General features: G+C 59.3%; 2 protein-coding genes across 3 annotated transcripts; both read right to left on the minus strand.

The window, feature by feature from the left end:
• Positions 1 to 205: 205 nt before the first annotated feature.
• LOC107077475 (uncharacterized) lies at positions 206 to 1850 on the minus strand. Its single transcript, XM_015348342.2, has 3 exons — positions 1344 to 1850; positions 962 to 1028; positions 206 to 780 (listed from the first exon to the last, which is right to left on the minus strand). Exons 1-3 carry the CDS (start codon positions 1458 to 1460, stop codon positions 206 to 208), a joined length of 759 nt encoding a protein of 252 aa, XP_015203828.2. The 5' UTR covers positions 1461 to 1850.
• A 1100-nt stretch (positions 1851 to 2950) lies between these two features.
• wdr6 (WD repeat domain 6) lies at positions 2951 to 10935 on the minus strand. Of its 2 annotated transcripts, none has more exons than XM_069189574.1 (7): positions 10693 to 10935; positions 9671 to 9770; positions 5995 to 9040; positions 5019 to 5105; positions 4741 to 4857; positions 4525 to 4631; positions 2951 to 4202 (listed from the first exon to the last, which is right to left on the minus strand). In XM_069189574.1, the coding sequence occupies exons 2-7, from the start codon at positions 9738 to 9740 to the stop codon at positions 3265 to 3267; spliced, it is 4365 nt and encodes a 1454-aa protein (XP_069045675.1). In that variant the 5' UTR covers positions 9741 to 9770; positions 10693 to 10935; the 3' UTR covers positions 2951 to 3264. The 2 variants fall into 2 exon arrangements, with proteins under 2 accessions (XP_069045675.1, XP_069045676.1); XM_069189575.1 differs by having other exon boundaries at positions 9671 to 9956.
• Positions 10936 to 11363: the final 428 nt, after the last annotated feature.

Consider the following 11363-nt stretch of genomic DNA (forward strand, 5'->3'; position numbering starts at 1 on the left):
AGTGTCGTGGCAGTAGTGGATCAGTGTGTCTCAGTCCGGTGTCGTGGCAGTGGTGGATCAGTGTGTCTCAGTCCGGTGTCGTGTCAGTGGCGGATCAGTGTGTCTCAGTCCTGTGTCGTGGCAGTGGTGGATCAGTGTGTCTCAGTCCAGTGTCGTGGCAGTGGCGGACCAGTGTGTCTCAGTCCAGTGTCGTGGCAGTGGTGGATCAGTGTGTCTCAGTCCAGTGTCGTGGCAGTGGTGGATCAGTGTGTCTCAGTCCAGTGTCGTGGCAGTGGTGGATCTGCCTCAGCAGCAGGTACACCCCTCTCTGCCTCTCTGCCCGGCCGCGGAGACTCTGGTGCTCGGGCAGCTCGAAGAAGGAGAAGGTGAAGCTGCGCGAGAAGCTGAGCGCGGTGATGGCGCGCAGGGGGGGCAGACGCGCTGCCCGGGGGGTCTTCCTGTGGACGGGGGTCTTCCTGTGCGCTCTGCCCCCTGCAGACGGGCCTTTCCCCGGGTCCTGGCCCGGAGGCGGCACTGTCCCTCGGACCCTTGTTCTGCCCTCCACCCGAGGGGGGGGTGCGGGTGGGAGGGGCGGAGGGGCGGGGGGGGTTGCTATGGCAGCGAAGGAGGAGTCAGACAGGGACAGTGCACCCCAGGGGGCCATGGTGTCTGAGGACACAGGAGGAGGAGGAGTGGGGGGGGCGTGCTTCCTCCTCCTGGCCAGCGTGTGGCGCTGTGGGAGCGGAGGGCGGGGCGCCGTCTTGGGCTCGGGCAAGGAGACACGCCTCCCCGCTTCCTTCCCTGCAGAGAGGAAGAGAGAGAGTCAGAGAGGCGGGGGGGGAGAACGGGCAGAGGAGAGGATGATGAGGAGGCAGGCCCTGGAGACGGAGGGAGGGAACTGGGAACCGGAGGGAGGGGGAGAGGGAGTGTCGGACACCTGTCCACAGGGTCAGGACTGGAGCCAGGACCCGGGCTGTCTCACCTCCTGTCCTGCCGGTTCCGGACGGTATCAGGGGCAGCCGGACCTGGGACTTCAGCAACGTCGCCCCCTGCAGGAGGCACAAGAAGGCAGAGGCAGGATTACAGAGCCTGTGACTCCCATCCCTATGTCCTGATTTCCGGGGTGAATAAACGTACTGATCAGTGTCTTTAAAACGCCGCCACCTGATGAAACTTGTTTTGGACAAGAGCTGGAACGGGGTGCAGATGTAACTGGGCTCAGCGGGCCGTGTGAGTTACAGGAGTCTTGTTGCTTCTGCTGAAATCTACACAATTCGCTAACGAGCTGCTTCATTAGCTTCACACAGGGATACTCACTTGCTAACCTGTTGCGAAATGGGCTTCAAAGTAGGACCCTCTCTCACCTCTTTTGGGGCGTCAGGCCTGTAGGTGGGGGTGTCTTCTCGTGAGCAAATTCTCTGATGAAAAGAGGGGGCTCTGAGAGGGCTCCCTCTGCCTCCTCTCCTCCTAGCATGCTCCATCTTGGCAGAACGGTGGGGTGCTGGGGTGCTCCCCTCTCGTCTATTTTCAGCCCCCTGCTAGCTCTTTCCCTCTCGCTCTTTCAGAGCTCACAGCAGAGTCTTACAGGCACAGGAAGCTGAACCACCTCTGCACAAACACAGAAACACAACGCAGAAACAATACCCTCTCTCCCTCTGTCCCCTCTCTCACACACTCTGATCCTACTCTCGCCCTCTGTCCTTTCCCACCATTTCTACCTCTTTCCCTACTTTCTGCCCCACACTCTGTCCCTACTCTCTCCCACACTCCCTCTCTCCCTCTGTCCCTGCTCTCTCCCACACTCCCTCTCTCCCTCTGTCCCTACTCTCTCCCACACTCCCTCTCTCCCTCTGTCCCTGCTCTCTCCCTCTGTCCCTGCCCTCTCCCACACTCCCTCTCTCCCTCTGTCCCTGCCCTCTCCCACACTCCCTCTCTCCCACACTCGGAGGTTCAGCCCACTCCCTCCTGCCACGCACAGTGGAGCACGACTGAGACAGTGCCACAGTGCCACAGCCAGGACAATAGGAAACTTAATACGCCATCAAACATTCATAGGTGCTCCTGGGACATCGGGCTCTCCGACTCTTTCCCGTGGGATCTCCAAGCTCTTCAGAGTGCAGGTTCTGGAAAGCTGAGCTCTTTGGTGCTCACTGTGCACAGCCTTGCCTGACACCATCACTCAACACTTGATATATCACTTATTTTACTTGTGTGTAATGTCAGACTTAAAGGCATGTGTCAGTCAATGTCGAAACGTTGGACAAGTGTCCTGCATGGCTTTACAACGTCACAGGCAGGAGGGGCTGTGTTTACCATTCTTATGGCTGCATGGTGGTGCAGTGGTCAGCTCTGGGCTCAGTTCCAGAACCGGGCTGCTGTCTGTATGTTCTCCCTGTGTTCGTGTGGATTTCCTATCCAGGACATATTAGTAGGTAAATCTGCAACTGCGAAAACTGGCCCTGATGTGAGCGCGTATCTCTATGTACCCAGCCTTGTGCCGGTTACCTGCTAGGACAGAGCCTGCTGGGAGCCTGGATGGGAAGAAGGGGTAGGAAAAGGGATGGATGGACGTCCTGGTTTTACTCTTGTGGTCCTCCGTACCCGCTCAGGCCCGGCTCCTGTCTGGGAGATGACTGGGCCTGGGCCAGGACCCTGACTGATGACGGAGGAGACGCCACTCAGTGCCTCCCAGTTCTGAGGGAATATTTTCCGGCGGCAGGGCTGATCTTAACCACGGGTCCCCTCAGACGCGGCAGGGACACCCGGTGGGCAGCCAGGGTGGAAAACTTCCAGAATCCCAGGCTGAACTGCCCGTCTCTCGTCGCTCTCTGATCACAAACCCGGAGCCGTCCCCTCCGAGGCGCCGCAGCAGCGGAGCCGACACGCACACACAGACGGGATGATCACGCACTGCGCCGGCCTGGGGATTTCAAAGGGATTGGGGAAGGACTGTCCGGGACATTTTCAGGAATTCTAAAAAAACGTCTTCTTTTATTTGACACTTTAATTTTTACAAAAACGATATCATAAAAACGAGCTTTAACGCGTTTTCTGAAGCGCGGTCGTGTTGCGTTCGCCAGTCGTACGAGGTTGTTTGTCTTTCGTGTGTGCAGTGCGTGCACCGACCAGAACAACCTCTTTCAACCATGACGCCCGCGGGTCTCCAACAGTCAGAGCCTGTGCTGGTGACTGCGACAAGGGCAATGCCTTCTTACTGCCAGCACTGCCAGCACAGCTCCCAGACTCCAGCTGGCCGCAGGTCTGAGCTGGTCCCTGCTCATGCTCTCATTGGCTCCCCACCGCATCATCTGGACTTTCCTGCGCAGCTGGTGCAGCTTTCCCTGCTGCATCTGGACTTTCCTGCGCAGCTGGTGCAGCTTTCCCTGCTGCATCTGGAGTTGCCTGCGCAGATGGTGTAGCTTTCCCCGCATCATCTGGACTTTCCTGCGCAGCTGGTGCAGCTTCCCCCACTGCATCTGGACTTTCCTGCGCAGCTGGTGCAGCTTTCCCCGCTGCATCTGGACTTTCCTGCGCAGCTGGTGCAGCTTTCCCTGCTGCATCTGGACTTTCCTGTGCAGCTGGCGCAGTTTCCCCCACTGCATCTGGACTTTCCTGCGCAGCTGGTGCAGCTTTCCCCGCTGCATCTGGACTTTCCTGCGCAGCTGGTGCAGCTTTCCCCGCTGCATCTGGACTTTCCTGCGCAGCTGGCGCAGTTTCCCCCACTGCATCTGGAGTTGCCTGCGCAGCTGGGGGTTTTAGCTCCTCTGGCAGAAGGCGCAGCAGCTGCAGCCCCTGCCCGCACAGGGCCATCGCCAGGCCACCCTCTGAGCCAGGCTCCCGCCACACAACCAGCCCCGCTGCGTCGGCCACGTGAGAGAACAGCGCCCCCTGCCAGCGCAGGCGCCCCTCGCCGCACAACCTCCACAGCGCCACGCGCTGGTCCACCGACACCGTGGCCAGGAGGTCAGAGGTCAGGAACTGCAGGGCAGTGAGGGGGGCGGCGTGGGCGCAGGGGGCTGAGGTCTGGCCGAGCAGGCGGAGCGAGGCCGAGGCGCCCCCTGTGTCCCGGGTGTTGTACTGCACGCCGATCCGGCTGACAGTCAGGCTGCCGTCATCGCCGCCACTGGCAAGTAGGAGGCACTCTGAGGAAGCTGACCCCCACACCGCCAGGGAGTTGACCCCACTCTGGTGGGCAGGCACACAGAGGCAGGGGCTGCCCTCACCTGCAGCACACAGACAGGCAGTGTCACCTGGGACACACACACGCAGGGCTGTGAACTGTCCTTCCGACTCGACAGAAGAGTGACACGCGCAGGGCTTCATGCAGCATGACATGCAAAGCATTCTTTTTCGGCTTCATTTTTTTAAAACCCCAAACAAACTAGAATATTGCAAAAACCTTTAACAAGAATTCCTGATTTACCTTACCAATGCCATCACCTCTTATTCTGTATCTGTAATATTTCTACAAAACAGATTCCAGGTACACTAAACTCTTAGCATTTTTTTGTGGTATTTTACACAACATCCCCGGGTGATATTTACCCCAGCACTGGGGGGCAGCGGTGAGCCCCTCTGCCCCTTCCACCACCTCAGTCAGGTCCCACAGGGCAATCCTACCATCGGTGGCTGCACTGCACAGGAACTGACTCCTACAGAGGGGAGGAAGGAGAGGAGGAGGAGGGAGGAAGGTCGGCACAGAAGCAGCGCTGCAGGTCTCGACAATGACCCCACCCTCCACACGCCCTCGACGCGCCTCACCTGGTGCCCCGTGGACTGCACAGGCTGAAGGGGGCGACACTGAGCACACAGCGCTGGTGGTGGAGCGAGCCCCACAGCAGGACCAGCCTGCGGAGGGACTCGTGCAGAGAGAACAACCTGGGAAGGAGAAGGGCGTCGGTCACACGCAGCCAGCACACAGACCAGACCGTCACGGCAGAGAGGAAGAGCGAGATCAGTGCACCGCAGAGGAGGAGGAGCACCTCCCAGCTTTTTCCTGCGCGGAATTCCGTGATTCCCCGGTCCCCCGGCCCGCTCACCTCACCGCTCCGTCGCTGCAGGCCGCGGCCAGGAGGACGTTGCCCCCGCCGCCTGTCCCAGCGTGCACCACTGCCAGAGACATGTACCTGCGCAGAAAAGGAGCAGCCAATCAGAGCCCAGCTCTCGCCACAGACATCTCGACTTTCAAATTCAAAACGCTTTACCGGCGTGACCCAGGATTTACTGCGTTGCCATAGCAAAAACAGTAAAAAAAAAAGTCACTGGACATGTAATATGTGGACTTGTGAACATGAAATATTATTGGTAGACACAGTCACTCTGTTTTTTCAGACAGTGGCAGGAGATCACATACTGGCCTGCTGCTCTGTTTAAGTTTCCCGAGTCTCCTCCTCGGACGGGTCAAACTGTCCATGGTTACAGTAAGTTCAGGTTTGCACTGTGTGCAGATTCTTTCCTTCTTAAACAGGACGTCCCCGACGCAGGCACAATGCAAGGCCGACACAAAAACCAGGCGAACTAGCTGGCCTCAGCTGACCCAGAGTACTGCCAGCTTTGCAGGAGGAGGGGAAGTGTTTGGAGAGAGCTCCCTCTCGTCACGTCAGCCCCTGCAGTGAGCGTGACCGTGGCGACGCTCTGCCCTCTTGTGGTACAAGCGGGGTCATACAGGTCAGGACGGCAGCTCTCCTCTTGACGTTTGCTTTAATGATTCACTTGCCCTTCACTTTTATTTTTTAGGAAGCGTTTGTATGGATGATTACATTTCAAGTTTGCTTTTGTAATTTGTTACGCTGTTAGGGATGATGTCACAGAAAAAAAAAATCTGCTGTACTGATTATGTTCTTTATACCTACTTACATTTTAATATTTTGTATTTTTAATTGTTTTAAACACTTGAAACCTTTCCATTTGGTTTTGTGACACGTGAAATAGAGTATTTTTCACTAGTCCAAAAAACTACTAGAATATCAGAATGGTGGAATATGACCTTTCACCCCCCCAAAAAAAAACACTCACCTGGTCTCTGGATCCATTTTCAGCATCTTGTGTCGGTTCCGCCTCTTCTCCCACTGTTCAGCCAATCGGTGTCCTGCCACCTGGATCACCTGACAGGAAGGGGTGCCTTCTTGCCTGTTCCAGCCAATCAGGAGCCTGTAGCTCTGCAGCTGGGCCCGCCCCCCGCCAGAGAAGAGCAATGCAGACAGACAGGAGGGCTCCTGTACGTCTGTCTGTCCATCTGGGAGCCTGTCTGTCCCTGCACCTGTCTGTCTGTCCCCGCGTCCCCCGCCCTGTGCGCCCGTCTCCCCCTCGGGTTGGGGTACAGTGGCCAGCGCTCTGACGCTGGAGATGTGGTCAGCGATGATGGACAGCACTCTGACAGATCCACAGTCAGGCTGTACACCCAGCACTGTCAGGGTGGTGTCCTCGCCCCCCGTCACCAGAACCTCCCACCACGCCCCAGCCTCTGACCTCACTGCCCCGACCCGACACACGCACGCCACCCCTCGTCCGTGCACCCCCTCTTTCAGCTCCAGTGGCACCCCAAAACCCGACAGGGGGGGCCCTCGGCCGCGGGACAGGAAGACCCCTCCTTGCTTGATGAAGGCGAACCCGTCCCCCAGGCTCGGCGTCCAGCCGGGACCCGCGTTCGCCCTGCTGGGGGCGCAGTAGCTCCACGACCGATGGCCACCCCCGCACGGCACCGAGAGGAGGCGCTCGTGGCGCACGGGGTCCCACACCACGAAATCCACCGAGTGGAACCCCAGCACGAGAAACCTCCCCCTGGGCCCTCCGCCCCCCGCCGCCCCACTTTCCGTGGCTCCCCGCAGTCTGTCCCCCCCCCGGCCTCTCTCCTCCGGACTGACTCCCCCCCCACCCTCGGCGCGCTCTGTCCCGCCTTCTTCCTCCTCCGCTGGGCTCCTCTCCCCCCCCTCCTCCTCCTCCTCCTCCTCCTCCTGCGTCTCGGGGAACAGGACTCTCTCGACCCAGTCCATGCCCCGGCAGGTCCGCTGGGCCCGCAGAACCTCCAGGGTGTCGGGCCTCTCCTCCGCCTCGTCCCCTGACCGGACCCCCAGCACCCGGACGCAGCCGTCCCGCCCGGTGCTGTACAGCAGCCCGCCCTGCGCCCGGAGGGAGGTGACGCCCTGCTTCCCGTGCAGGCCGAACAGAACCGACACCGGGCCCAGCGGGGGCTCGTCCGGCCCCCCTCGCCCCTCCCGCGCCCCCCTGTACAGCAGGACAGAGCCCCTCCGGTCCCCTGCGGCCCACAGCGCCCCCCTGCCCGGCAGGGCGGCCACAGCGGTCAACCAGCGCTTGGCGCAGGCCGGCAGCAGGAGCGGGCGGAGAGGCCGGACCCCGAGTGCCTGCTGCCCCCCCCGCCCGCCGGCCGCACACACCTCCCAGCGGTACACCTGCCCCTCCAGCCCCGAGGCGAAGAGCTGCCAGCGCCCGGGCTCTTCCTCCCCGCCCCTCCCTCTCTCGCTGGCCCAGTGCAGGCTGTGGACTTTGCCCCGGCCCGCCCTCAACTCCAGGGCGCCCCCCGGCTGCTCCAGCGCGAAGACGCGGACCCCGCCGGCGAGGTTCCCCACCGCGCACAGCGCCGCGCCCCCGCCGGCCTCGGCGAGCTCCAGGACGCTGTACGACCTGAACTCGGGGTCCCCCTCCCCCCCCAGCGGCTGCCAGCCCTCGCCCCCGCCCTCCCCGCCGCTGTGAAGGTACACGCACCCCTCGTCTGTCAGGACCACCACACGCAAGTGCCCCTGCGCCCCGAAGCCCGCCAGGCGCACCACTTTGGGGGACCCTCTGCCTCTGAACCTCAGGTCGCACAGAGAGCGGCGTGGGGCAGAAGCACAGCCCCTCCCAGGTCCGCCCTCCCCCTCGCCGTCCCCCCCCCGTGTCCCTCCCTCTCCCCCGATCCGCCACACTCGAATCCCCCCGTCTGCCCCCCCCGTGGCAGCCCAGTGCCCACCTCCCCCACCCTCGCTGACCGCCAGTGCCCGCACCCCCCCCGCCCTGTGACCTTTGAACCGGCGCGCCACGCTGCCGCGGTGCCCGTCCCAAAGAAGGCAGAGGGAGTCCTCCCCGGCGCTGAGCAGGCGGCCCCGGAGCAGCCGGACCGCGAACACCCGGGCCTGGTGCCCGTACAGAGCCCAGAGGCGCACCGGGCTCTCGGACCCACAGCCCGCCGGCCCCCCCAGCGACCCCACCTGCCACAGGCACGCGCTGCGGTCGTCGGAGGCGGAGGCCAGCCACCCGGACTCCGGCAGGTAGGCGATTCCGAAAACGACCCCCTCGTGCCCCTCCAGGCGGCGCTGGACTGCGGGCCCGCCCCCGCCCCCCCCCGCGCTCTCGCCCTGAGCCGGCCCCCACAGGACCAGCTGGCTGAACACCGTACCGCCCACCACAACCAGACCGGCCCAGCTGGGCCCCAGCAGCAGCGCGGAGTACAGCAGGCAGCCCTCCGCGCAGCGCGACAGGGCCAGAGCGACCCGGGCCCAGGGGTCACACAGGACTACGGCATTGTGGGCCAGGGCCACGGCCAGGTGGCGCCGCCCTTGCAGCCAGTGGGCATCCCACACCCAGTCCTGCAGCTCCCACAGCGGACACAGCTCGGCCAGGCGGGGGCTTCCCCCGGCGCGCTCTTCCTCCCTCAGCTCCACCACACACACGGCTTTGCCCCCAAACACCGCCAGAAGAGCTCCGCCCTCTCTCTCCTGCGGAGCCACGCCCCTTCCTAGCCCCTCCCCCGGCGGCCGAAGCTCCACGGCTCTTTGGTCGACCTGCTGCCGCGGTGTCTCCTCTCGCGTGGCCCCCCTCACGCCCACCCCCTTGGTCCCTCCCCCTCCTTCATCGTGTTGCTGCGGTCTCGGCTCGGCTCCGCCCCCACTCTCCTCGTGTGGGCGTGGCTGCTGTTGGGACCCTCCCTCTCCGCTCTCCTGTCGCCGGGGGGCTGGTCGGATGCCATGGATGCGGTGGTTTCTGAGCACGCTCAGTGTGGCGCCAGGCTGCCGTGGGGCTGTGCTGGACGTGCGCAGGCTGTAGACAGAGAGGACCGGACCCTCACCTGTAAAGACAGCGGGCGGGGCACAGGGGGACAAGTCTCAGTTCGGCATGTCCGCATCCTTTTCCATTGCTATGCTTCTATTTTTTCTATTTGCATTCCTCTTTTTTAAGAAACCGGCGAACGCGGGGCCGATTCTGAAAGGGGAGGGAGAGAGATGTGACCACAGCGCAGACCAAACAGCTCCCACTGCCGGCGGAGAGAAACAGAGACAGAGGCGCCCTTCCTACTGCACTGTGACAGATACTCTGGGATTAGAGAAACATTCTCCCCCCCAAAACAACAGATCTAATCCCAGAATCCCCACACCTGCCAGAATCAGAACAGCTCCCAATCCTACTGGGAGAGGGAGGAGGGAACTCAGCTGAACTGGCAGCCCAGTATGTGATCTCCTGTCACAGCCTGAGGAGCAGTGAGCCTGTCTCCCAATTATGTTCTATGTCGTATGTAAATGTCTTCTGATGTGTCTTCATTGTAAATGTCTAATTTTTTATGTTAATTTGTTTTGCTTTGGCAGCACCGATTGTACTCACTGGCCGTGCCAATAAAGCACCTGGAACTGAACTGAACTGATGTGCCACAGCGCCCTGCCTCTGGAGGAGCCTGCTCTCTTCGCTGGCTCTCCCGCCTCACCTGACAGGAGATACTCCTCCCCCAGAAACTCCAGCGCCGTGACCGGGGCGAGGAGCACCGTCGACCTCATCCCCCGCGCGCCTGCCCTCCCTCCGAGCGGCTGCAGAGGAAGAGAGACCGAGAGGGAGAAGGAGAATCTTCGGCTGGAGGGCGTCGCCGACAGGAACAGCCGGTGTTACGTAATGCATGAGTGATGACGTCATAAACGAAAGGTCCAGAATACGGCCCCAGGGAATCGGCAGCCGTCTGGGAAATGTTGAGATTCCTCCGGTGCAGGGTTCTGCGACTGGACAGCAGAAATGCACGGATCTGATTTTTTCATTTATATTTCGCGTATTTTAGAGAAAATACATAATAAAGGCAAGAAGCAATTCACTATGGACTAGACCATCTGCCACGAATTCTTTGGGAACCCTTCTTCCTAAAGCACGCTCTTCACAGACAGAGCCCCGAGAGGCATCCATGCTCCTGGTGCTTGAAGTGATTAGTCAGCCTAATAAATGCAATAACTGGAATACACTAGACGATAAGTAAAAAGGTAACAGTAAAAGCAGTATCATTATAATCCATTAAACAAATGTAAATGGATTCTGTAAATGTCAGTATCGCTTAAATCAGTGACTGCTCCAGCTGTTACACTACATTTCCCAGAATGCTGCAGGAGGAGACCGTTTCCTTTTTCACCCGTGTGTGTGTACAACGAGACAAATACAAGTCATATCACTCATCGCCAGATCAACCACGACCATGATATTAATGAATTTAGCAGTTAAACACTTCAGTTTTTCCAATATCTCTCTACGCACACCAGACTATATCTTAATTATGTCAGACACCTGTGAAATGCTTGACGCGAGGTAAATCATCATACACTACTTATCATAGTGATACATTCTCAGTCAACACGTCTTCCTAAATAGCCCCCAGGCTACTGCGCCTGATTGCAAACCCAGAGCTGCCCATCTGGCAGTTATTTTAGCAGCTGTGGAGAAACTGAGAGACGGTCCCTCTCTCACACATACTTCAGAAGGGAAACTGCTCGGTTAGGATCCAGTGACGACAGCAACGGCGATGGCTTTGGACTTAAACGGAATAGCTTTTCTTCCTAAAAGCGACGTCTGTTTTACACTCTTGTGACACACATCTCTAAGCTACAGGACACACGAGAGCACATTCAAACGCCGTCCTCTACAAACGCTTTCCCCCTCCCGGCTTCCGTCCACACGTGGGTCCCGTGTCTCTCGGCTGTCCAATCAGAGAGCCCCACAGTGCAGTGTCTTCGCGTTTCCCGGGTCACTGTAAACCTGCCGCTGATTGGCTGGAGCGTTTCTTAGCGACGATAAAAATCATATTATTTACATGATTAAATACGTTAATTGACCTTTTTTCTCTTTTCAGTACCGCAATAAAGGTAATATCATGAACACACGCCACAAAGTCGGAACTATTAGGAACACAATATTTTAAAGTAAATATTAACATTTATCTTGTCTGATGTACTGTATCCATTTTGGCCTTTAAACTATTTCTATTTTCAAGTCAGAAGTGTCCAGTCCTGGTCCAAGAGGACACGTGTGTAGTTTTCATCCCATTTCAGCTCTTAATGGCCGCAGTCACCTTTACGTTATTGATTTAAATTGGACCGAGTTAGCTGCCTGCTCTTCAGGTGCTCCTGTAAACAACTAAAACACCC

This window comes from Lepisosteus oculatus, chromosome 4 (genome assembly GCF_040954835.1).
Source record: "Lepisosteus oculatus isolate fLepOcu1 chromosome 4, fLepOcu1.hap2, whole genome shotgun sequence".
NCBI classification, from domain to species: Eukaryota; Metazoa; Chordata; class Actinopteri; order Semionotiformes; family Lepisosteidae; genus Lepisosteus; species Lepisosteus oculatus.

Bases quoted from the DNA above. Each gene is read 5' to 3' on its own strand.
- LOC107077475 (XM_015348342.2), bottom strand. From the start codon at position 1,460: ATGGAGCATGCTAGGAGGAGAGGAGGCAGAGGGAGCCCTCTCAGAGCC. The intron at 1,029-1,343 runs GTGAGAGAGGGT...TGCCTCCTGCAG, and splicing joins GGCCTGACGCCCCAAAAGAG to GGGGCGACGTTGCTGAAGTC. The intron at 781-961 runs GTGAGACAGCCC...TCCTCTCTGCAG, and splicing joins CGGAACCGGCAGGACAGGAG to GGAAGGAAGCGGGGAGGCGT.
- wdr6 (XM_069189574.1), bottom strand. From the start codon at position 9,740: ATGAGGTCGACGGTGCTCCTCGCCCCGGTCACGGCGCTGGAGTTTCTG. The intron at 9,041-9,670 runs GTGAGGCGGGAG...CTGTCTTTACAG, and splicing joins GGAGGAGTATCTCCTGTCAG to GTGAGGGTCCGGTCCTCTCT. The intron at 4,203-4,524 runs GTAAATATCACC...TGTGTGCTGCAG, and splicing joins CGCTGCCCCCCAGTGCTGGG to GTGAGGGCAGCCCCTGCCTC.